Source organism: Parasteatoda tepidariorum, chromosome 3, assembly GCF_043381705.1.
Source record: "Parasteatoda tepidariorum isolate YZ-2023 chromosome 3, CAS_Ptep_4.0, whole genome shotgun sequence".
In the NCBI taxonomy this organism is placed as follows: Eukaryota; Metazoa; Arthropoda; class Arachnida; order Araneae; family Theridiidae; genus Parasteatoda; species Parasteatoda tepidariorum.
The window spans coordinates 22,277,540-22,305,243 of NC_092206.1; the positions used below are offsets into that span (position 1 = coordinate 22,277,540).

The window sequence follows — 27,704 nt, forward strand, 5'->3', positions numbered from 1 at the left end:
ATAAAATTTAAAATTTTATAATTTTGCTTGATTATCTCAACAAATTAATCCGCCCACTTGTTTTTTCAAATTCTTATTTACTGTTTGGTTACAATAAAAACTCATTTTAAACCTTTTTCGCATAAGCAATAATGTGAAAAGTTAACTCCTAGTATTTCTTCGCGATTTATATGACTATTTTGTAACAATTACATTAACTGCATTAGTTAACTCCACACAGTTTTACATAAAATAAATCACAAAACAAATATAACTTATCAGTATACAATTTATATGCCAATAATATACTTAACATTTATAACTTAGTATCATAATCAAAACTATCTCCCCGTTTAATAATTGTAAATTAGTAAATCAATATGGTATCATAAAATGTTGCACAATAAGATATTCTCATAGAATTATTTTATAATGTAATAAAAGAACACCACTTGTAATTTTGAGCCTTGAGTTCTGAAGTAGCTAATTGCCCCGATTGTCACTTCCCATTTTAATAAATATATTACATAAATAATTGAAATAACAAAATAAATATAAATAACAAAATGGTTAAAATTGATAAGGATAGCTTCAACAAATGTACTTATATTAAATAACTCTGCAATCAAAACAAATCAGAATAAAAATACAGTTAATTAGAGATAAATAACTAATTTACAGGCAAATATTATAATAACTTTGTTGTGTTGTAATAACTTTGTATTATTGTAATAACTTTTATTACATTTATGTTGATGAAGTCTTAAGATTTTCCAGATCTTTTTTGTCTCAATTGAGTATCCCATTACAATATTTTTCTTTTTAATAAGAATGCAGCGATAATAATGAAATATGGCTTAAGACAATTACCTTTTTATGTTATGTAAAGATATTGGATAAAAATCGTTATTAAATTATTTGTGTTTATTTTTGCAATGACAGTTATTAGCTGACGTAAATAAAATCTTTAATCATGCATGCTTAATTTTTTTTTACTTCATTGATAAGTATAAAAAATAATATTATATACCTAGTTCATATAGCTTACTACATCTTATTTTGTTGTAGCTTATTACATCAAAAAATATTATTTCATTAGCTGTCTTTAAGAATATTTATTTAAAATTTTAATTTATGTACTTCTGTTAGTACACCCAAACTAATTTTTTATTATGCAAAGGTTTACATTTATTTAATTTTTTACACGTTTTAAATTTAAATTGTTTTAGGGTATTTAAAATAAATTTTTCAAAAAAAAAAAATATTTTTTAGGTGAATAACTTTTTTAGGAGTTAAAATCTTAATTTTGATAAAGAAAAAACCTATTTTATTGATCATTAAAAAATGTTCAGTTAATTTATATTAATTGAGTAAATTGTTTTATTACGAAAAATTGTATGTAACAAGCAGCTACTAAAAATATTTGCTCACAACTTTTATATGCATACTTAAATTCTATTGTAATATGCTAACACACTTTCGTATGAACAAATATTTAAATTTAATTTACTTTTTGCATCTGCTTTGAATTTAAAGTAACCGAGGTAAACTCTAAAGTAACTGTTTTTCAGGAAAATATTTTAAAAAAATTTCTTTCTTTGGTAAATAACTTTTTTATTGGGGTTAAACTCTCAATTTTGACAACGAAAATACCTTATTCCATTGTTCCTAAAAAATGCCAAAGATGAATAGCGCTGTCTTGTTTTCTTATATATTTTTTCTATTTTTTTATTTTCTTCGCATAAGAAAAGAAGAATTCTTCTATGGTTGACCAAACCTTTTCGTTCCTAGTGTTTATAAGCTAAAAATACATTTTTTACGACCCAAATAAGATCCATGTGCTTCAGAGGATGTATAAATATTGATCAGAAACCGGTCTTTGTGAATTTATTGTTAAAATAAATCTCACAAGATTTTAATAAATAATTCATGTAAGGATGAAAATTTTATTTTATTTTAAATAATTTTTTTCACTGATAACTTTATATTCAATTTTTAACTTTCCTTTCGAAACATAGACAGTAGCATTTGGTATGAACCAGTTTATCAATAACTAAGAAGACTAGAGTTATTTCTAAAGCAATGAGAATAGAATAATAAGTGGGTGTTTTGATACCGTTGAAAAACAGAGAGTGATGTTGATGAAACAAATAAATCATTCATAATTATTGCTCTCTTTATTTTTAAATGAATTTGTAGTTTAGAAGAAAAAAAAGGTTAGTAAGGAGAATGCCTGTTTTTAAACACTTAAAAGTGTAACTAATTTTATTAATTGAAACAAAACTTTTGTTCAATTTTTCAAAAGAATATGTTCTTATTAATAAAACGTTTCATTATTACTTTTTATTTTTATAATGCATCTAGAAGAAACCAACTTTCATTGTCTCATATTTATGAACAAATTTTTTCACCTATCAAATTTATTTCATAATTTTATAACCGTCGTTGAACAACCGACCCAATTTTTGGTTTTACGACTTCTAATATTCAACTCCGTATCCTTGTAGTTTTGGACTCAATCCAGAAGACAAGGGAACTCCTGTATCAAGTGTTGGGAGAAATCTTCCTTTGTGGAGGACTTTTTGATGGAACTAGCACTCATTTACGTTGTATGGAGAGGAAAACCACGAGAATCTCCCACGGTTAGCCTGACTGCAAGGGGATTCTAACCCATAATCCGTCTACCACAGAGGTTTTAAGTCAGCCCTGTGGTTGGTGCAAGCCGGATGCGGATTCGTATCGACCAGTCATCTCTGGGATTCGAACCCGGTTCACCTCAATTGAAGGCGAACGCTCTATCACCTGAGCCATCACGGCTTTCACCTATCAATTAAGCTAAATATCAATAATTCCATTCCAAATAATTTTATTTTAAAAATATTTTATTTTTTCTGGAAAAAAAATCTCATAGGCTAATATGATTTGTCTTGGAATATATTGTGAGAATCGTACAATTTTTGCAAAGCTTAGAAACAAAATGTTTTTAAAGAAACGTTTATAAAATTTCTTTTTACCAAAATGTTTATAAAGCATTCTGGCAAAAGCCCGTTGAGGGCCAGGGATCATGGAGGTTAAAGCTCCACAATTTCGTGACCAATTACTAGATAGGGAAAATGCGTTCAACACTGCTCACTACCCGCTTTACGCCCCAGACAAGCTGTTACCCATCGATCTGAAATTTCGTGGGCTTCAAGCCGCCACTGGGGATCGAACCTCAGTTCTTCGTGATGACAATTCATTGAATTAACCACTGAGCCATAGCGCCTCCAAAAATGTTTATTTTTACAACAACTATTTAAATGTCAAAGCGGACCCGTCACAAAATATTTTATCCTAAAAACAGATCCTCATACAATATTTCATCCTAAAAGCGAATCCTTCATAAAATATTTCATCCTAAAAACGAATCCTTCACAATATTTTTCATTCTGAAAATGGACGTTTTATAAAATTATTTTATTTAAAAGTGAAGTCGATGATGTATTTAATTATGTTTATTTTAGATTCCGTAAACAGGTAGGTTTTTCTCAGATTCCAATTACCAAAAACATGACCTTTCACAAAAAAAATTTGTACAGGACTTAGTAGTGATTTGGCATAAAATCTAAAGGTAATGGTTAAAAAAAATGCCATATTTCTTTCAAATCATATGATTGCAGAGTATTCTATTATTTAAAGTTGAAATGAAATTAAAAAAATAAAATTTTTTGTTGTTTTCTAATTTTATAATTTTTTTTTCGTTGAGTAAAATGTGCTACATATGTCTTTAGGAAATAAATTACTTAATTTCAAAATCGCCAAAATTTTGAAATAATTTGCCATATATTTTATTTAGAATGTATAAATGCAGGTTTTGCTTATACTTTTGTTATATTTTATGTTGTTTTATTTTATTTTGTGTTGAAGGAAATAAAATGAAAGAGCGGCCTTTTGCAATTGTTTACTAATTTTTAATTTTAAACTTTTTTTTAGAATGAGATATAATATAATACTTTTAGTTTGGTTATATATTACTCGACTTACGCAGCTTGCACGTCGTGAAAAATGTTACCATATTTTTTTTATAAAATGTATGAATGTCTACACATTTATTTTATTGTTTTGTTCTTTTATTCTGTTTTAGGTTGAATGAAATAATATAAAAGTTTATTTTTTTCTAACTTTTAATTTCAAAATTTTTTTGTTAAATAAAAGAATGTGTATAAAGCATTTTTAGGTAAAAATTCTACTTTAATAACTTTTAAGATGTAATAAACTTTACTATATTTTATGAAGATTATTGAATATCTGAAGAAGATTATCGAATATCTGAAACTAACGTTTTCTTATACTTTTACACTGTAACAAATTCCGGATCAAATGACGGTAAAAAGTACCGGAAACATGGGTGCATGCATAATCCGTAAAATTTATTTTACGACAAAAACCCTTTTTACCGTAAAATTTAATAGCATATATTTTACAGTAATAATAATTTAACTACAGTGATTTTACAATAAATATTACAGTGAAAATTAAGGTATATTAGCTTTTTGTTCTGTTAAATTTTATAGTAAGAAGTACAGACTCTTTAGGTGCCAAAACATTTTACCGGAATTTTTTATTGGGTGCGTTTACACTTTGTTATTTCTTTCTTTCATAAACTCAAATTAATTATGCAAAATTTCCACGCATTCTTATGAAAATCTCTAAATTTTACACAATTATAAATCTCTTGTGCCGTATTTCAGCAATTAATAAGGACTCCCTTGTTGATAAGAAAATGTCCTCATTCCGCAGACTTGTTCTTAGTTGCTAAACTCGATCGGTTTCAGCTCTCCTTGACATAGATTTACGAACTGGTGCGACAGAAACCTGTAATCTCATTAAAAAAGAATTTGTTTCTAATATATCAATAACTTTATGAAGTACATCATTTGTATTTTTCCTTTATTTCAATTGTCGTAGCAAACTTTGGATCATCATTCAAATACAATAATGGCATTAAATGTGTATTGTAATTGGTTTTGTTATATGATCAAAAATGAGGCAGTTTTATATAAACGTGTGATTCGTGTTACTCAGTTATTTATTTGAATTTAAAATTTTTGAAAACTTCATCATTCGTTTCAATTGCTAGTTCGAAGTCATTAAATAGCGTTGGAGTAAAGCATTTCTTCTTTGTAGAAAATTTTAATACATTTTCTTTATACGCATGTAATGTGTATTTAGAAAATTTAAAATATTTATTTCTAATTTACAATTAAAAAATGCTATAATCAAGTGAGAAATAATATGCAACTGCATATTATTCAAGTAACTATGACTGCATAATATGCAGTAAGTATATTATGCAGTAAGTATACTATGACTGCATAATATGCAGTAAGTATATGTATATCATGAATGTAATATGCCTAATTAACATTCATGAAATTTTTTTGAAGCAATAGGAAATTCATGTTGCAAAATTTTTTTAAAAAATCGTTAAATATTTCTTAAAAGTAAAACATGCTATTATTTAAAATAATGCTATAGTTGCAAACGTTATAATTTATTATAATATGCATGGACAAAGACAAGTAGAAATTTTACATAATTAATGCTAGTCATGTTAATTTGCGACAACGTTTTGAGCATTTTCTGAATCATGCAAAAACAGCATTTTCTACAAAAATTAAATATTTTTTTCCTTTTTCTATATAATATTATTTTCAACTCTTGTAAAATTTATTTTTTCTTGTTTACCACCATTCAGAACTGTTATTTTGATCTTTTTAAAAATGTGTTTAAAGATATAGTGTTTCTTCAACATGTGCTAAAAATAGTGATTTATCAATTGACAAATTATTGAAGCTAATAACTTATTTCATATTTTTTTCATGTTTTTGCACTTATTTTCAAAAAAAGCTAACCATATATACATAATATACACGAATGAGCGAACTTTATTCGCAGATTATCGTCTTACTGATAATGAAAAAGAATTTATTTAATATTTGCATTAAAATGTTTTTAAATTACTTAGATTTTTGATATACAAGGAAAACCAATTTAAGGTAAAACAAAATAAATCAATAACTAGTTTTATATCTTCAAAAAACTGCTAAGGTTAAAGAAATATTAACTGGTATGTATATGATAATACAAAGAAGAGTTTTATAAAAATTAAATTAAAAAAATCTGAAATTTTCGAACAAATTTCGTTAAAAATTGATTGTAACGAAAAGGTTGAAACCAGTCAATAATTTTTTTTTTTTTTAGATTTTTTATTCGTAGAAAGTTTTTTTTTTATTTTTATCTACATTTGTTACCAACATAATGAAAAGATTTCATTCTGAAATCAGTTATTCAAATAAATGAAAAATCAGGCTACTTATTAATTAATAATCTCTTTTAAAAGATGACTTATTTTCGTTAAAATTAGATACAAATTTCGTTCAAATTAGAGGGTGATGAAAAAATTGAAATCAGTCAATAAAACGTTTTTTCCTTCTTTTTTTTTTTTTTTTTTTGAGATTTTGTATTCATAGAAAGTTTTTTTTTTATCTACATTTGTAGCCAACATAATAAAGAAATTTCATTCTGAAACCAGTTATCCAAATAAATGAAAAGTCGAGCTACTTATAAATTAATCATCTCTTTTAAAAAATAACTTAAAGTAATAATTTAATATTTCAATACGTTTTCATTCATGGAAGTAAAATAATGTTTATAATTCTAATTTCATTATTTAGAAATTCGCCTTAATTGCTTGTTTGCGCCTTAATTGCTTGATAAGTTACTTGTGTAATAGTGATGCTAACAAGTAACAACTTACTCGTCGTTCGTAATATAATAAATGAGGCTTTTTTTAAAGCTTAAAATGCCAGTACAAAACGCCATTGTTGTGTAAGATTGAACTAAGTTCTGTAACACCTGTCGTTTGTTTGTAGCTCTATTAATGAAAAATATATATTGCGCTTTGTGATATTTTTAAGTTTAACGCTTGATACCTTTAAAAAGATTTCTATAAAATTATTAGTTGTTAGAATTAATTAACTATATTTTACAGTTTAATATTAAAATTAGATGCTAAATTTAATTCATAATTTAAAATGAAAACTTTTCTGTTTATTATCTTTGTTTATTTTAAATTTCAGTTACCTTGACTTAATGAAAATCATTAAGTTTGCGTGAATATTATCTTACTTTATTTTATACCCGGCATTAAACAGCAGACCTAATTCTGTGCTCACGACTATCAATGTTCAACTCCGTTGTCTTGTAATTTTGAACCCAACCCAGCAGACAAGGAAACCCTTAGATGAGGCATTTGGAGAAACTAGCCTGAGTGGAGAACTTTTTGATGGAAATAACCTGCATTTGCGTTACATGGAGTGGAAAACCACGAAAACTTCCCACTGATAATCCGATGGCAAGGGGATTCTTACCTATCATCTATCTACTACTGAGGATATCTTCGTCAGCACTGTGGCCATTGCTAGCCGGCTGCAGAATTTGTATCAACCAACCACCGCTGAGATTCAAACCTGTTTCTATCAACAACAAAAATTTTAAAAATTTCAAAATTAAATTTTTTTTCATAATTATAGAGCAAACAAAACATTCGTTGTGATTTGCAAAATATCATCAATCAAATTGAAATTTATCCGTTTCAAAAAATTTATTAAACAAGCTAATTACTTTAATTGCTTAACTAAGATTACTTTTAATTGTTCTCTGAGTCAACGATTGCTTAACTCATTGTATGATTATAATACATTTTGGGCACACAAAAAATCAAATCCATTTTATTTATTATTTTACACGATTCAGTTTTTGGTAAACAAAATCAGAATTAAAACTCCCAAAAATTAGCTAGATCTATTTTTTTTTATCGAAGTCAAACTGCTAGAAATTCGTTTAATTAAATCCACATATTCGAATTTAATCCTATTATTTGATTTTATTATTTAATATGAAAGAAATTATTTTATTTTGAACTCAAATTCAATGCTGAAACACGTCATAGAAACTGGGACAAAGCATTTAGTAAAAGAAACCGGTTGATTCTACTTTTCTACCAAAACCAGATGGGATTTAAGTTCATTTAATTGAATCAATTGAAATCAAATTATAGCGAATTAAGCATTAAAGTATTTAGTAAAAGAAACTTTTTGAAATTAATTTTTTCCCAAAGCCAACAGTGACTTAAATCCATTTAATTGAACCAATTTAAATAGAAATTATATTATATTATTCAAATTTATTAGTTAATATGAAAATACTATTTTAATTTTCGAATTTTTTAATGTAAGTCTTTTGATTCAAACCTGATTTGTTCGATTCAAATTATTGTGATTCGCATATCGAGCCTAATTTAGAAATTGTTATAAGCTGATTGTGTAATCAGTTTTTGGTAAACAAATTCAGAATTAAAACACGCTTAATTAGCTAGATTTTTTCCTATCAAAGTTAGAACTGGAATAAATCCATTTAATTAAATCCGCAGATTAAAATTTAATCATATTATTTGAATTTATTATTTGATAAAAAAAATGATTTTATTTCGAACACAAATTCAGTGCTAAAACACATCATAAGAACAGGAACAAAGCGTTTATTAAACAAAACCGGTTTAAGCCACTTTTTTCCCAAAACCAGCAGTGATTTATGTCCTTTTAATTGAATCAGTTCATATCGGATTATATCATATTATTCAAATTTCTTTGTTGATATGAAAAATAAATTTTATTTTTCGAATTTTTTAATGGAAGTCTTGATTCAAACCTGATTTGTTCGATTCAAATTATTATGATTTACATATTGAGCCTAATTTAGAAATTGTTATATGCTGATTGTGTTATTAATTTTAGGTAAACGAATTCAGAATTAAAACTCGCTTAATTAGCTAGATTTTTTTCCTATCAAAGTCAGAACTGGAATAAATCCACTTAATTAAATCCGCAGATTAAAATGTAATCATATTATTTGAATTTATTATTTAATATAAAAGACATTATTTTATTTTGAACCCATTGTTAGTAATGAAAAAATTATTTCATTTTTCGAAATTTTTTTATTGAAGTCTTTTGATTCAAACCTGATTTGTGCGATTCGTATTATTATGATTTGCATATTTTGTCTAATTTAGAAATCGTTATGTAATCTGCTTTTGTTTATTGGTATAACAGATTCATCTAAATACTTATAACAACAGAAACAGGACATTTAGTCAGCAAAAGCTTTTGTTTATTGGTATAACAGATTCATCGAAATACTTACAAGAACGGAAACAAGACATTTAATCAGCAAAAGCAGCCTGATCCATATTTTCCAGAGAAAATTCAGATGCAAACCTGTGGAATTGAATTACATTATGCATATTTATTAGTTAAACTAAATCTATATTAGTAAATTTATTTGAATACTATATTGTTAATGATTAATTACCTATTATTTTTTAATAATTTATAAAAGAATAAATTGGGAATATTGAGTTGAAAATATGATTTTTTTTTTTCTCGCCGCAGAATAATTCCGCGCACATTTACCAAAGAGTTGTTAGGATTCAAACTTTTATAAATACGGTATATCTTTCGCTTTTTTTTTTATTTTATTTAATTTTTTTGTCGCTGCGGTGTTTACTTTTGCTTCAGAGTCATTTAACTGAAAAGCTCCGGGTGACCACACACTTCCACACTCTGCTGCAATAAAATAATATTTAGATTCACTATAGTAAAATGTTACATGGCGTATGCACTTGTAAAATTCACAGAAGGTTAAACCTCGGCTATTTCTCCCTAATTATCCATATCGGGAAAAAGTATGTTTTCGATTTCTAAACCTAACGTTTTTCTGCAATTAGTTAAATNACATTTAATCAGCAAAAGCTTTTGTTTATTGGTATAACAGATTCATCGAAATACTTACAAGAACGGAAACAAGACATTTAATCAGCAAAAGCAGCCTGATCCATATTTTCCAGAGAAAATACAGAAGCAAACCTGTGGAATTGAATTACATTATGCATATTTATTAGTTAAACTCAATCTATATTCGTAAATTTATTTGAATACTATATTGTTAATGATTACCTATTATTTTTTAATAATTTGCGTTATAAAAGAATAAGTTAGGAATATTGAATTGAAAATATGATTTTTTTTTCTCGCCACAGAATAATTCCGCGTGCACTTACCGAAGAATTGTTAGGATTCAGATTTTTATAAATACGGTTTATTTTTCGCTTTTTTTTTAATTGTTTTTTTTTTTTTTTTTTTGTCGCTGCGGTATTTACTTTTGTTTCAGACTCATTTAACCGTAAAGCTCCGGGTGACCACACTCTTCCACACTCTGCTGCAATAAAATAATATTTAGATTCACTATAGTAAAATGTTACTTGCCGTATGCATATGCGATCATGCAGTATGCACTTGTGAAATTCACAGAAGGTTAAACCTCGGATATTTCTCCCTAATTATCCATATCGGGAAAAAGTATGTTTTCGATTTCTAAACCTAACGTTTTTCTGCAATTAGTTAAATGTATCGTAATTAATTCTAATTTGTCTGTATTTATTCAACTCAAACAATGAAATATGCAATTAAGTATTTGAAAATCTGACTTTAGATCGTGAATTATTTAAGATGTTAGTTTAATCTCGAATATTTTTCTCCCTAATTATCCGTATCGGAAGAAGCATGTTTTTGTTTTCGATTTCTAGACATAACGTTTATCTGCATTTAGTTCAATGTATCGTAATTAATTCAAATTTGTCTGTATTTATTCATCTCAGTCAATGGAGTATGAAATTCAGCATTTAAAAATTCGTCTATTTTTGACCGTGAATTATTTAAGGTGTTTTTAATAGATAATTGCCCATATCGAAAAAAAACATGTTTTGGTTTTCGATTTCTGAACAACGTTTGTCGGCACTTAGTTTAATGTATCGTAAATAATTCAAATTTGTCTGTATTTATTCAACTCAGGCAATGAAGTATGTAATCGAGTATTTGAAAAACATACCGTTTTAGATCGTGAATTATTTAAGGTATTAGAAGTTTTTTGTTATTGTTATTTGTAAACATTTGTAATGTAATTTGATTTTTAAGTAACTTTAATTAATTATCGCTCACTATTAATGAGTAATATTAAAATAATATGATTAGTAATTAAATTATTTTTTTTAAATATTGTTTTAGTTTTTATTGTAAAAAGTATTTTCTTATAAAAAATTCTCATTTAACATTACTCTCTAGATAAATTATTTCCAACTAGAAATGACATGACTTCTACTAATTTGACTTGTAAATAGTAAATGAATTGCCTATTACTAATTACGATCATTAATTAAAATCGTATACAAGTATTTAAAAAAAAATTAAACTTTTTACTCGAGGAAAAAAAACCTGGAAGCAAAATATCTAGAGTGAAATCGCTGCAGATGAATTGGAAATGCACGAATTTTATCGTTAAAGTATTTAATCGTTTCCTAATTTTAAAATGTGAACTTCTAGTTAGGAAAAAAATTAAGCACATCATTGTATTTAAACCACACGGAGAAAAAAATATTGCTAAAATCACCGTACTCTATAGTGATGACATTTCTGGTAAAATATATGTATGCATATATATAAAAACAGAATTCTGGTTAATAAAACCATAATATACGGTATTTATACCATTCCTTTGGTAACCTTTCCGTTCATATTGTAAGGTTTACTGGAAATTCTGTTATTCAAAGTTATAGTTCTTATTAAACACACATTTACTAAAAAGTACAAAACTGAAAAGTAAATTTAAGCCAATAAATTATTTTTATACTATGCAAAAGATATCTTGATAAAATTACCAAATTTTATCACCTTTACCAAATTTTGTCACATATTATAAAACCATATTTTATTGTTAAAAATCATTACCAAAGCGCTAGTAAAAATTACCTTGCTTTTGGATGTTCCCATAGAGTCAGAAACACGGCAAATTTCACCCTTTTTTGGTAGTTTTGACCATATTTTTTTCTCAGTGCACTTACATTTTTGTGTAATGTAAGCACATTACGACACACTTGGCAAATAGTGTGAAATATATTGGCTTCAAATGTACTCGACTATCTAAGTGAGTACTGTGTTTTTTTTCTTCGAAACTTTATTCCAATGTGCAGTAGTTTAGATTGCTCCTCAAAGCATTGCTGCTAAGTTTTCAATTATTAATGTCCTATTTGAAAAATTTATTTAAATTTATTAATTTTATTTATTTAAATAAATCTATTGATAACGACAGTAAAGCAGAAACAATTTCTTTAACATTAAAAATTTTCGTTATATCATGATGATACACTTAATGATACACTTAAATATATTGAAGCCTGTTGAATCAAAATATTGTACAAATTTTTCTTCCTTAAACTTAAGTACACGATACTTATGGTTCGTCCTATTACCTTATTAAGGTAAATTTACATGATATTTTAATCCTAAGTACAAAGTACTTTCACCATTTAGATGCTTTTAAAGTACGAAGTTAACAAATTACAAGTTTATTGTGAAAGTAAATTTTTTTATTTAGAAATTAAAACTTCTCCAGCGTTTTAATGCCAATTCACTCGCTGTTTTTAGCCAAAATTATCTTATTGAGAATATCTGCCTTCACATAACTGAAAATAGTACTTTTCCGAAATATTCCTTTTTCATATTTTTTTTTTATCAAGTGGTGTAATTATTTTTTATTATACTAAAAAGCGTTCTCTAATTTCTTGAAAAATTATAGCGTTAATAAGCCTGAGAATTTTAAGGACTATTTATGATGTGTCACATATTAAAAAGGATATTTAACACTCCAAACACATTATAAACAGCAAATCTCTCTCAGTGTTAAAAACAAAAACCGTACTCTCATTAGATTACAAAGATACTTATCTTCCTTTTTTTACTTTTTAATCCTTTTGAATTGATCCCATGCTACATTTTCATTCCACTTTTGCCATTTCCTTTTTGTAAATAATTCCTTTTTTTCTCCGCGAATTTGATGTTAGCATAGGCATCACACTTATTCTAGCTTTAATCCCCATTATGCCTAGTTTTCCGTTCTTTTTTTCTTCTTTAAACAGGCTAATCGCATTTGAATGACATCCGAAAAAGGATTTAGAGAACATTTCAGATTCATTCTTTTGGAATGCCGTTTTGCGCTAAGTGAAAATTGAAAGGGTTATTTCATCCTATGAACCGTTTTTTGATTATTTTTTTCTCACATATAATGTGAATGTGTACTTTTCCTACAGATTCACCTTTTTTTTCCATTGATGAAAGTTAAAGTATTTTTTTTTTACATTTCGTCTTAGTGAAATTTGGGTTTAAAGCAAGTTTGTTGCCCTCTTATTAAGAACAAATTCACATTTATTTTCTGTTAAAAAAATATCGATGATGACAAAATAATACACTCGCTTATAAATTTGCCATTATAATATATTATACCCAGTTGCATTTTTTTAAATCTTGCGAATAGTCTTATCTGTGCAAATACAAACATTTCAAACTTAAGCTAATCTTCGAAATTTCATAAATATCCGATGCCTAAAATTATATAAATGATAGCCAAAATACAATATATACTAAGTTATAAGAAACCTACCTGAGTTACATTATCCTGTTTTAATATACGAATATTTTTATTGCTTTATTAACTTAACTTTTATATTGACTTATTTTATTACTTTTAAATTATATATATTTAGCCTAACTTTTTCCGTGAAACAGCAAAATTGTTTTGCTTAATTTGTCAGATGCTATACAATGTTATGTATAATGTAATTTATATTACATTAAAAAAAAACCTGCCTAAGTTACAGCCTCCTGTTTTAATGTATGAATATTTTTATTCCTATTCCTTGTTTCTTTTTCTTATTCATATTCTATATTTTTATTCCTATTCCTTATTCCTATTCCTTATTCCTATTCCTTATTCCTATTCCTTATTCCTATTCCCTATTCCTTATTCCTATTCCTTATTCCTATTCCTATTCCTATTCCTTATTCCTATTCCTTATTCCTATTCCTTATTCCTATTCCTTATTCCCATTCCTTATTCCCATTCCTTATTCCCATTCCTTATTCCTATTCCTAATCCTTATTCCTTATTCCTATTCCCATTCCTTATTCCTATTCCTTATTCCTATTCCTTATTCCTATTCCTTATTCCTACTCCTTATTCCTACTCCTTATTCCTACTCCTTATTCCTACTCCTTATTCCTATTACTTATTCTCTTTAAAGAGTACTTTTTATACTTATAAATTATAAGCTTAGCTTTTTGCGCGTATCTGCAAAATTACTTTACGTATCATTAAATTCCCAGTTACCATAGGTTTTCATGTATAATAGTCAAACTATATTTTGGAGAACAGCATAAATTAATGTATCTTATTTAGATATTTGATAAGAAACCCGTCTAAATTAATGTACCCTATTTAAATATTTCTATTATTAATCTTACATAATTTTAATTTATTCACTTTTAAATTATTTTCTATTGCCATTTCATTGCTTTTTAAATTTAATTTTATTTATAAATAGTATCATGGGCTGCCATTCTAGAAATTTCAGGTGAACTGAAAAAAGATCAAATGTTTCATTTTTGTATGCTTTCCCTGAGACAATGGTCTTCACAAAAATGTTGAATAACATAATTCTTTAGCTAAACTTTCGCCATGCGTTATCAAAATTATTTTGCATTCCACTGATTTATCAGGTGTTATAGTTCATGAGTAACAACCAAATTGTCATTTACAATACATTTCAAGAAACCAATCGCCAAAATTACAGCATCATAAAACAGCACTTAAATTTCAAAAAAAAAAAAAAAAGAATTGAATCTTATTCGATACAATGTAATAAATTGCTTGACTATTTTATTACCTCAGATCGAAAGTTTAAACGAATGACACCCACCGGGTAATAACCTTTTGTTAGAATGACAGCATAGGAAGTACTTGAAGATGCAATTGTTAAACGTTCGGCGACGTTGAAGTGGGTGAGTTTTTATAATATAGTTACAAAGGCGTAGAGATTAGGCCACCCTCACATTTAGGTGAACGTACTTTTCAAGTTGATTGACCAGTGTAGGCACAATTCGGAGTATTAAAGATATCTATCAGTAATTTACTTTTTGACTAAGTGAATTAAGTAATGGTTCACACGTTCTCGCCCAATGGAGTAGCTATCATTAAGAAATGAATTAATCGATGGCTAATCGGGCAAAATAATAAGTTATATGTTGAATGTATTTATAATTTTACACTATACAGGAGTCTGTTTCGAAGAAATACGGACCCTTCACAAAATATCTTTTCATGAAACCACAAAATATTTTAAAATATTTCACAAAATATTTTAAAATATTTTGTGAAAATATTTTACTTTATTATTTTTGTGAAAATATTTTACTTTATTATTTTTGTGAAAATATCTTTACAAAATATTTTAACTTAAAAACGGACCCTTCACAAAATAATTTATCTTTTAATCGAAGCCTTCACAAATTTGTTTATCTTCATTATTGTTTTGTTAATCGAATAAACCCTTCCCGGGAAGGGAAAGAAAGACAGATGTAAACGAACTAAATTTTGTCTTAGGCAGACGCTTCTTCCTTTATTCGTCCGAAATGAATATTCTACTTTCAGCAGTACAGGCTAAATACCAAATATTTGTTTGTTGCATCGCTAATTTAGTAGCTGCAATTGCTGTTTATTTTTTAAAATTTAATTTTTTTAATTTTAATTTTACAGTGTTGATAATAATCTTGTATGTCTTCACAATTTAAAAACCCCTTGAAAAAGTTTTTTTTGCTATAACGGACCCTATTTGCACAAATTCACAAAAGCGGACCCTGATTGAAAGAATGTGACTTAACGTTTATTTTATATTCACAAATTACGAGTAATTTTTTCACAAATTTACAAAAACAGACCTTTCACCAAATGTCTGGACTGACCCCTGCCTGCTATAGCTCAGTTAACCATCGACATTTGCGACAATTTTGTTATGAACTTGTGTGTCGGGTCAACCATGTAAAAGGATAAAAAAATATTAATTTTAAGCTAATTGTATGGTTTACCAGAGGGGTCAAAAGTATTTTTTAGTAGTCTAACCAAGTTATGCGACTTTTTCTTTTGTATCTTCATATATCATCAGCCGTAAATGCATAAAACATTCATGGTAAACATTTTTCATCAGTAAAAAAATTTATTTCAAATTAACCGTTAAAAAATTATACTGGTAGATGTTTATGTTTCGAAAAGAATAAATCTCAATATTATTAGTTTCAATAACAATTTTATACATACAATGTGTGAATGGCCTTCATCTTCGAATCGTACTTTATTACATATGATAAAAGTAAAATTGTAAACGTAGTTTAATATTAGTTGTAATTGCGATTCGAATTATACTAACAAACTATGATTTCTTATAATTACAGTTGAAATTGAAATCTTTAATTATGATAGCTTGTAAGCAATCACCCACTGTGCCATACAGTCTTTTCTCACACTGTAAAAAATAACTGTAAATTCTGAAGAAGAAAAACAGCAACATATATTTTACCGGAAAAAAAACTGTTTAAAGATAATACAGATTTTTTTATTTTTGTTTTCAACCGTTACCTGCACACAACAAAAAATAAAAATTCTTGTTTTTCTTTTTTTTTACAGATTTTCGCCGTATATTTGACTGTTTAAGTCTTTTTTTTTTCATAAAACACTTTTTCTTTGTTTTTCAACGGATTGAAATAAACGGATTAAAACTGCCTGTCAGTTCAAATTCTAATTTTTTTCACGGTATAAATTTTGCTAATTTTATACCGTAAGATAACCAAATCTCGTAAGATAACCAATTCTCAAATCATTTTACGATTATTTCTATACTTGATCCTTCTTCTCTGGACTTTTTTTTTTAATGATTTTGAACATCGTATAAGTAAAATTGCAATTCGATTTCATCGTTAAATTAATACTCGACCTGTTATCTGTCTTTAGATATAATTTTTCGGCAAGTTAAATTGTCGGACATTTTTTAAGGGTCGGCCAATATAGTTTTAAACCTTTTTACACTTAAATATGATTTCAATAAGTAAGATTTGTAAGGTAAAGACAGTTACAAAATTTTCTTCTTAATGAAACACTTGAGCTGCAGTGGCGTAGCTAACAAAGTGCTTGACTCCTAATGAGATGACCCGCATTCGAATCATGCGAAGTCTGATTTCGACTCGCTCCAACCACAATGCCGATATTATTTTGTAGAGTTTATTATTATTTTTTTAAAAAAAAATAACAGTATTTATCTGCTTAAAAACCAGGTGTCCGTTTTTTAATTAACAGTATTTTTATGTGAAATAACCGGTTTTATCCTGGCACACTAGCTGACAGTTTTTTCTGTAAATTTAAAAAAAAATTACTATGCAGACTACCATGGGTTTAAGAATCTGCGGTAAAATCTTCTTTTTTAACCTTTCAAAACTAAATAAGTTTAAATCAAAAAACTGAAAAATTTCTTTTTTAAATTCCCGAGAGAATTTCATTGTTGTTTAGTCGAAATATCCTACACAAATTCGTTCCTGCTCTCCTCTTAAAACACCTCATGGGAAATAAGTATCTTCTCAGCTAAGACAATAACTTCTGTCACAAGCAAAGATCCATTCGTGCACGAGGCATAAAAGCAGGTCACTAACAACAATCTCTTAACCAACAAATTCTACTTTATTTTCTTTCATTCTTTCTATTTGCTGTTATTATTACACCATATCTTTAGTTGAATGGCATCAGTGGAGGATTAGAGCTTATTTTTCATATTTAATTTGCATTTTTCCATGCGGCGTTTTTACACTGATTGTTCCGGTGGAAAGGCAGTTTTTAAACATATGCATTTTTTCCGATTCTGTTAACTCGTGTATTTAATTCATTTATGTTTTATTTTATACTTCTTTTGTATTTTCCACCTAATGCTTTTTTATATCTTGTTTTTATAACTCTTTGATAACTCTCCTCTTGACTATTTAAAATAAGCGGTTCTTACATGAATAAACAAAACAACGTGCAATAATCACTAATAAAGGTTCAAAAATGGACATACCATAGTTTCGGCATTAACAAAAGCACTTCTCGGTGCCAGAAATTGTTAACACTAATCAAATTGTCAAATATTTTGTGTTCCGACACTGAGCAAGGTTCTTGTTGTGCTTTATTCACGCCATTTAACTTTATTTTTACGTTGTACGAAATATGCAAATTGTTAAATATTTTGTGTTCCGGCACTGAGAAAGGTTCTTGTTGTGCTTTATTCACGCTGTTTAACTTTATTTTTACGTTGTACGAAATATGCAAATTGTTAAATATTTTGTGTTCTGGCACTGAGAAAGGTTCTTGTTGTGCTTTAGTCACGCTGTTTTACGTGGCACGAAATATGCACTGTCTTTATTTGGATCGTTCTTATTTATTACACATTTATACCATTAAAAATAAGTATTATTTATGTCGAAGAAACAGCTATAATTCATTTTTAAAAAAAATAATTATTTTCGTTTTTAAAAAATATGTAGTTTTTGCCTTTGAAAAAAAAAATTATATAATGAGTATATTAGATGTTATTTAAAAACTTTTTACGAAGACATTTGGTATAACTGAGCAGGTTTATGATTCATACATACAAACTCTGATTATTTGTTTTCTTAATTATCTAATCAGCACGTTGTAATTTCTATCTAATTTAAGCAATTATTTCACTATATATTTTTAATAAACTTTGAAGTCATATTTTTTAGTCGTGGCTCCCAAATATGAGACACACCTTTTGAAATTAAGAATAGAACATAACAATTAATATGAGGTTCATTATTATTATATCTAATGTATATATCTTAAGTGTATGATAGTAGAAAGGTTCCCAATATGAGGCACTCTTTTGAAATTAAGAATAGGACATAATTATTATGATGCATAAAACCTACAAATTTTTCGTATCCCGCTAACAGCTCTATAACAAATTGTAATGCATGAATGTAAAAATAATATGGCTACCTGTATTTTGAACTGAAATCTTTAAAAAAAATCAACTATACAATGAAATAGAACTAAATAAATTGTTTAATATGGGATTTTTTTAAAAGAAAAATGCTTACATTCTTACTGAAAGCTTTATAAAAATGATAAATTCTAACTGAGACTTCATTCAAAACATAGCTCACATTATATATATAAAATTTACATACTAAGTTTCAATGAATTCTATAATGAACATTATTTGTAAGATGTGTTAGAGCAACGAAATTTTCTAAAAATTATCATTGTTCTGAAAATGCATTTATAGAATGTAATCGCATTAAATACTAAAGCTATTTATTTTATATGAATAAAAAAAAATCATAACAGTCATTCTAAATTGAAAGAGATTTAGAAAGTGAATGGACAAAAGTTCAAAAGTAGACAATAAAAAAAATTTAAATTTTCGAAATTCAGAAGATTGCTTTAAATTATTTCGAATTGCCATTTAGAAGAGAGCTCATAAACCTAATTATTACTTTAAGTATTTTTTTTAAATTTTTACTTTATTATAAAGTGACAAAAAATTTCTAAAAAATATTTATTATTATTTTATAAATTAATGCTTATTATTTTATAAACTTTAAAATTTTTCAAAAATTATTTTAATATAAAAAAATAAACTTACTCTTATAATATTAGATCCGAAAGTAATTAAAACCAAACGTTTATAAGCATCGTGTTTTAGATTCAATAAAACGTTTTTTACTCTTTCTGATTTCTTTCAAACACTAACTCATGATTATAAAACATCTTGTTTCTTTGGACTCAAATATAATATCTTTTTTCAATTATTTGAATGCACTTCTAATGACAAGCTAATGATATGTATCCTGTAGGAACAAAAAAGGATCTGCCTTCGATGTTAATAAATATACCTACCTCACAGAATAAATAGACTTGTTTGCTTGACTGAAGAAAATACGTTTTTACGTTTCACGAAGCGAAATGAATACGAGTTAGTCGTTCTCCGAATAAAATTGTTAAATCGAACGAGAGTATTGTGTACAAAATAATATTATATGATTATGAATCATGTTAGTAAAAGTCATTAATAAACAGCCTTGCTCATACAAAAAAACAAACTTTTTCTTCAATTTCTAAATTTCATAATTTTTTTTATTTTAAGGAATTTCGTACACGAAAGAATTTTGTTAAATATCTTCCTAATGCATTATTTCAATATTAAATATTTAAAGGCATTCTTTAAAAAAGTGTTCCCAAGTAAATTATCGTTTAAAATATATCGTTAGGATCAACTTTTTTTTAAAAAGGAACTTAATAAAATGAACCTTTAACTTTTACCCAATATATAAACTTCTTTTTACACTAGAATATTTTATGTCAAATACAACTCAAGAATTCCTCAGAAATTTCTTAAAAAACGTTTAATGCAATGAAATTTACAGTCGTAAGTCGTGAAATTATAAGCTTCGCTCAATGCTTTTTCAGGTCTATTGCAAGAAATCAACAAACACTGCGTTTCACCTGTCATAGCTTTTTTTTCTTGATTGATTTTTTAAATACTATTGTTTTCGTTTGACCTCATTTGTCTTTCAAATATTTCAAATCAGTTTCATTTTTCGTCAAGTAAACCTTTTCAGGGTCAATAAATAAACTCACAGCTCACGTTACTGAACCTTACTAAAAACGATATCAGTCAAAATATAGTTTCCTTCTTACTACTGAATAATAGAGATGTTACAAGCACCACTTAGCAGCGCCATTCCATCTTTGTTTTGCCTAAAATGGCTTTTTTTACGCCATTAAGATCAATTTGTTTTACACCTAAGACTTTATTTTTGCAAACAATCCTTGAAGCAATAATTTTTGCAAACGATTCTACAAGCTGTAACTTCTGCAAACGATTCTTCAAGCATGAACTAAATGATACAATCGTGACAGAAGCTGGTTGTTTTCAGTGATTAGATCAATTCTAAAAATATTATTTTCTGGTGCAATGCTTTTAATTCGTAGAGCTATTTAGTTATTGCTCCTGCGATCATTAGGAATATTAAATTACTCTTGTTTTATGACTTATAACGCTTTTTGAATTCCATGTCGAATGAACGGTTGATATCCTTTTTGACCTGAATGGAACTTGTCTTATCATTCCAATCGATGTAAATAAAATTTCTTGAAGTGATTGGAGCTTATAATTCTATTTCTAATTGCACGAGGAAATAAAATAAGAATATTATTTGCATTCTGAGAGTGGAGATTAGTATATATCGCTGTAATTAAATAAATATCAAGGCGGAAAATCATCTAGTTTTAATTATAATACACATTTCTTTACACGTTATTTGAACTAATAATGAGTCGTTTTATGTTCGCGCCGCCAGTTTTAAATGACGCTTCAGCTTTATACAACTTATAGTTTTTTTTTTAATTACATGCCGTATGAAAACGACTGATAACCTTTTTTTAAAAAAAGAAAAACATAAATGTTTTTGTTATCATTGAAAATCGATGTAAATATTATAAGAATGAATTTAATTTTTCCTTTTACTAATTGCTTGTATTCATGAGGAAATATATTAAGAATATTTGTCCAGATTAATCCGCTTCATAGTAATTAAACAAGATCAGAGCGGCATATAGGCTTTATTTTTAATAGTGGCTATAATAGCTTTTAATTTGTAACTTGGACCTTATACTCTACTTACATTACTCTAGAATTCATTTTACATTTATTATTTTTTGCAAGGCTGCAGGTATGTATTAATGGTTGATACATTTTTGACCTGAATCATATTTGGCGTTTCTATCAATGCGAATAAAACTTCTAAAATTGATTGGAGCTTATTGATCTGTTTCTAATTGCACATATGTAAAGAAATCAAGCGGAACCGAGAATGTCATTTATGTAGCAAACAAAGATTATAATTATGATAGATAAGATACGATAATAATTTAATCGGTACCAAATCATAAAATCAAAGCATATTTAATAACGCTTTGAACTCTCTAATATGTACACAGGTTAAGAATTATTTGAAAAATTTACCTTATTTACATTTGCGGTGCCAGTAAGTGATATTCTTATAATACTTTACATAAAATAAAGTAAATTACCAGTTTTCTGTATTCTTTTCATTTCTGTAACTTTGTAATGCCATTCGTTATGTCTAAGCACATGATATCGGATGTTTTACAACGCAGCATTTCTTTTTCCTTTAAAAAAAAATACTTCATAATTCTTGCATTATTATTCATTGCGCTGTTATTTTCAAGCATTAACTTCATTTCACTTTGATGGAGATGAAAGTATGATATTGTAAGTTGTTAAAAATTTTGCTTTATTTTATAATTTAAATATAAAACATATTCCTTGCTGTTAACGTCGCTTTCATATCTTATCAGATTTTATGAATTATTAGTCACTTTTTTAAACATGAACATGGCTTGCCTTATCATTTCTACCAACATTTTTAGAATGAATGTAATATTCCTATTTTTACTAAAAGTACTAGTTTTACACTAAATGTATTAGTCCAGTTAATCTGCGTCATAGTAGTTAAATTATTAGAGTTTGATATCTGTTATTTAATGATGGCTAAAATATTTTTTAATATTTTGCGTTTTCTTAGTATATTTATCTTTTTAGTTATTATATTCTTCCATTGTATTTTTAAGTTAAATATATATTATACATTGGTAAATTCTTTAAAATGTCATCACTATTAATATCATAAAATTTGAAACGTTAAAACTTTTGGTTGTACATTTATCATGAAATATATTGATAGATTTTATGATAAGTGACTATTATTTCATATAGGGTAGTGCATAACATAAGTAAGTAACAACTGTTAAACATTGTTAAGTACATAAGGTGTGCTAAAAACGAGCCATTAAATAAATGCCATTATTTCAAAAAAAACCTAATGAACATGATTCCTCTATTTGTTTTAATGACATTATTTTACAAGTCTAAATTTAATTGTTGAAATGTTTTAACTAATTGATATGTGTTAAAAATCTATTGCCTTTCGAAGTATATGCCTTTTAAATAATCTATCGGTAATTTCAAGAACAATTTATACTAAATTTTGTAAAATTAACACTTATGCAAATGCATTATTTTGATACAAAAAATCACTGTTTAACAATAAAACGAAAACGTGTCCATAGACATATCATAGTTTGTCACTCCTGTAATAACAACAATTATAAAAGTTTCCTTTTTACAATTTAATTGCATTTTTATGTAATCAATTATAATGCTTAATTTTTTTAAATAATTTATAAATTTTTCGATTTATAAAGCTGTTTTAGTAAAATTATGTTGCTTAAAATAGATTAACATTTAATTTAGTTTACTTAATTATATTAACTAATTTTATTGAACAACAATTGTAATATTTTATGATTTTTCAAAAAATATATAGTTGGTATCTCTTTAAACCACTAAAAAAATTACAATAAAATATATCAGCATTAAATGAGAAAATAAATTTAACAAACTGGTAAATGTATCATTCTATCTAGGCTTAACAAGCATTTCCCTCCTCTATAATTAATAAAATGACTAAAAGCAAATCTCTTGTAATAAAAACCTAACGTCAGAACTATTTTTTTAAAAGAAAAACTTGTAGTAAACATTTTTAAGGAGGTAATAGTAATCAGCTAAAAATAGTGTTTTTTCTAGTAATAAAAAATTAAAACCACTGCTACGTATTTTTCAAAACATGTAGTTATCAATTAACGTAAGGCATCTTTTTAAACGCATTTTCTATTTAATGGGACAGATATTTTCTTTGTCTCACAACTGATTTTTTCAATACTGTAATAGATTTTTTGTATAAAATTGTGGAAATGGACTGGAAAATGCTATACAGTGTATAATTCCTTCGACTTATCAAAAACTATGAATTCATTAAAAAGAAATAATTTTTAAAGGGAGCTACGCACTATTACTTTTTTTTAGAAAATTTGATAAAAATGTTAAAAAATAGTTGAGCCTGGTAGATATATATATTTTTTTTTTTTTTTTTTTTAATGAAATACGAAATTTATGAAAGTTAATTCTATTCCACCTGTGCGTCAATGTGATATGCACTACATCTTTCTTTCTGGTTTATATGAATTTTATTTATTATTTCTGAAAATAATCGATTTAATTAGTTTGGAAATTATAAGAATGATGTTTCGGCTTAAACATAGATTGGTATTACATTTTTTTCTTGTTCTTCTCTAATTAATACTTATTTCCATTCAATATTTCAACTCTTTCTCACTGTAGGTTTGTATATCCCTTAGTTTTTCTTGGCTCTATTAGGTGCGCATGAGGAAATTGAAATATTGAATAAAAAAATGAGTAAATTTGATTTTAATTTCGTCTAATTTATCATATAACTCTTCCTGTATGATTATCGGAGGCGTATAGTGGAATTTACTTTCGTCTTGCGTGGGGTAAAGTGGTCTTAGTAATGCCTTTGTTTACATTTGGTGAAAGAAGTTTCCTCATTTTTCCCGTTTTAGCAGCCTTCACGCGTGGGACAGCACCTTGAAGGTCGCCATATGATTACAAAACTTCTTTCTCTACTAAATTCACTTTTTTTCTTCTTTTTTTTAACGCCAAATTTCTCAGATCCCACTTAGTGATTCTTAATGATTAAGCGTAGGTAAAGTTGTTTTATGTGTTTCAAATGAAACTTTTTTTTTCTCTTACTCATCAATACAAAAAAAAAAGTATTTAAGAAGAAGAAAAATAAAAGTACTAAGAGAACGGTAAATTTTTTTTTTTTTTTTTNTCGGCTCTTCCACACAGAAAGGTACATTTTTTTTTTTTGTATTTCTGATTTTTCATTCTTGACAAGTGATTCTGCAAAACAATAATCAGTTTTGTTTATAAAATTTTTATTAAGTTACAATTTATATATAAAATTTGAAATATGATATTGATACCTGCTAAAACACTTAAATGTTTTTTACTCATAATTATTTTGTTTTTGTTTGTTTTATTATTTTATTTGTTTTTATTATTCATATATTATTTATTTTTATTGCTCATTATATTATTACTCATCAATACAAAAAAGAATTGTATTTTTTTAATAAAAATAATAAAAGTACTAAGAGAAAGGTACAATTTTGCTTTTTGTATTTCTGATTTTTCATTCTTAACAAGTAATTCTGCTAAATAATAATCAGTTTTGTTTATAAAATTTTTATTAAATTGAAATTCATATATGAAATTTGAAACATGATATTGATACCTGCTAAAACACTTACCTAATATTTATTTTGTTTGAATTAATTAATTTATTACATTATTTATTTTTGTTTTCTCATACGTGTTGTTCATTATGTAGATAATAAAAATAAATGAATAAAAAAAATTACAACCGTTAATATTTTTTTGACAAATATCTCTCCTGTGTTTGCAGTTTTCAATTTATTAAGTAGTTTTTAACATCAAAAAAAAATTAAGTCTGAATTAATACAAATTTCAAAAATAAAAATGATTATATTCTTATTGAAAACTTAAGATATAATTTTTGAGCGTGTATGGCAATGTATTTCATCAAGAGTTATCGACGATACCAAATAAACATAAGCTGTTATGGTATTTCAGCTGTGTTTTCATCCATTGTTTTTATTAGGATTAAAATAAAATCGTTTAATAATCCTAATGAAATAACTATTTCAAATACAACTCATTACATGAAAAATATTATTTGGTTTAAAGATTAAAATGAATACTTAACATTCCTTATTCTAATTATTTCGTTTCTCTCCTCTAGATTGATTCCTTCATCCATACCGATGGCAAGAGGCACAAAACCTGCAACTCAACTCAACCCACTCGTAAATGATGGTTATTGGCCGCCTACGGCAAGACACTGAAAACCAGGAATACTTAGTGCACTGTGTTCCGAATAGAGTGGATGCTATTTTCTTCAACAGCTGATAGCTTAACAAGTCCTTTTTCCGCAACTAGAAAATCGGGACTCATTTTAAAGAGTTTGCGGACGACCCCGTGATTAACCAAGAATCGCACCTTTCGATTGAGTATCTTCTTTCATGTTCCTTTTTCGTCTTCTTCTTGGCGTCGTCATCAATAATTCCATCATCCGTGATTCTGAACCTGATTAACCTTAAAAAATATCCAGGACGATGGAGTTAATGGATTTTGGTGTTCTCTGATGTTTTAATGTCACAATTTTGTTTTCTAGTTACTGACATCACTGCCATATTTATATTTTTTAAGTGTCATTACTCTCATCAGCAGTGATTAATCCTTTTTTGTGTTTTTTGTTTGTGCTTTAAATGGATGAAGTTTTGTATTTTTTAAATGTGGAAACCATTTCGCCACTGCTTTAAGAACACACGCCAAAAGAGAAGCAAAAATTAATCGAGCTTATGACACAACCAGTTTAGCATTTAACTTTTACAATATTTCATCAAGCTTTTAAATGGGAATAAAACGCTTCTTTATGTTATGTGTATTTGGAAAGGAATATTTACAACTTACGACTCTAAGTAGTTTTTTATAAGTGGTGATGATACACTGGATACATGTTCTCCAATGTTCTTTTTCTTCGACATTTAACTGTAACCCTAATGCTACAAATTTAAACGTCTTACTAACTGGTGCTTGAAAAATAATATTATTTTAAGTGCTGTCCTACGTTTTTAAATGTGTTACGTAGTGAGCCGTTGTAAATGTGTGGATATTTCGTTGAGCTACAAGTTCACTGTTCTATTTAGTGTTTTTCCGTGATTGTCCAAGGTATATTTAAGTTTTCCATAATGGCTTTTCGCGGAGGCAAGAGGAAAGATGTCAAAAAGCAATCCTATTATGTTTGGTTTCTTGGTGCTAAAGAAAGCAAAGGTCTGCGCGGAGAGGAGTATATCAGGCCAGTTCTTAGACATTTAGTCGACAAAGAGCGTGAGCTTGAGCCTATGAAGGTGACCTTGCAAATCAGTAATAAAGGTATAAAAATAATACAGAATGTTCCCCGAAAGAACAATAAAGGTAAAACAGAAATGATAAAACATTTTATACCACACCACGCTATCACATGCGTGATGCAGGAGTCAAAGCCTAATGACGACGTTGTGTGCTGTATATTGCTCATCTACAATCCCCTTACTAAATGCCCTGTACATGTACACGCGTACAGGTGCTGTTCTGTGGAAACTGCTAGTACTCTACGTTCTCAGTTACAAATTTTAATTGATAGGCCTGAAAATCAGAAAAAGTTTCGAGAAATTGAAAATAGGTTAGCCGCCAAAGGGCTGTTGCCAACTAGAGGACATAATTCGGATGGTAGATCTACAAGAACTGATGGATCTGATCGAACAGAAGATTCTTCTGGAGGTACGTTATAAGCGTTTTTTTAATTGATTTTTTATAACATTTTTTTGAACTATAGGTATAAAGAAACGTTCGTAATTTTGAAAACAATTTTATATGTTATAATAGTTTGTATAATCCATTTCTAAATAATTTTTCCTACTTTACTTTTAAGCAAAAAATAACACTCTTTTAGTTTTACACCTTATAATGCACCATATAATAGCTTTACTAAGTGTAAGAGCGCAAAATTTGTAGGTAATATAGTTGAATTTAAAATGTCTCAAATGCTGCAATTATGTAATATTAAATAAATGTTTTTCAATCAAAAACAAAAATCGTTGCAATAGAAATCAAAGTGAAAGTG

At 27.1% G+C, this 27,704-nt stretch overlaps 1 protein-coding gene across 1 annotated transcript in view; it reads left to right on the forward strand.

The window, feature by feature from the left end:
- Positions 1 to 27,704, forward strand: part of LOC107437506 (uncharacterized) — a 76,520-nt gene that overhangs the window by 20,668 nt on the left and 28,148 nt on the right. The window contains exon 2 of the mRNA XM_016049530.4: positions 25,782 to 27,361. Within this exon, the coding sequence (XP_015905016.1) occupies positions 26,791 to 27,361 (571 nt within the window). The 5' untranslated portion in view covers positions 25,782 to 26,790. The remainder of the gene's footprint in view (positions 1 to 25,781; positions 27,362 to 27,704) is intronic.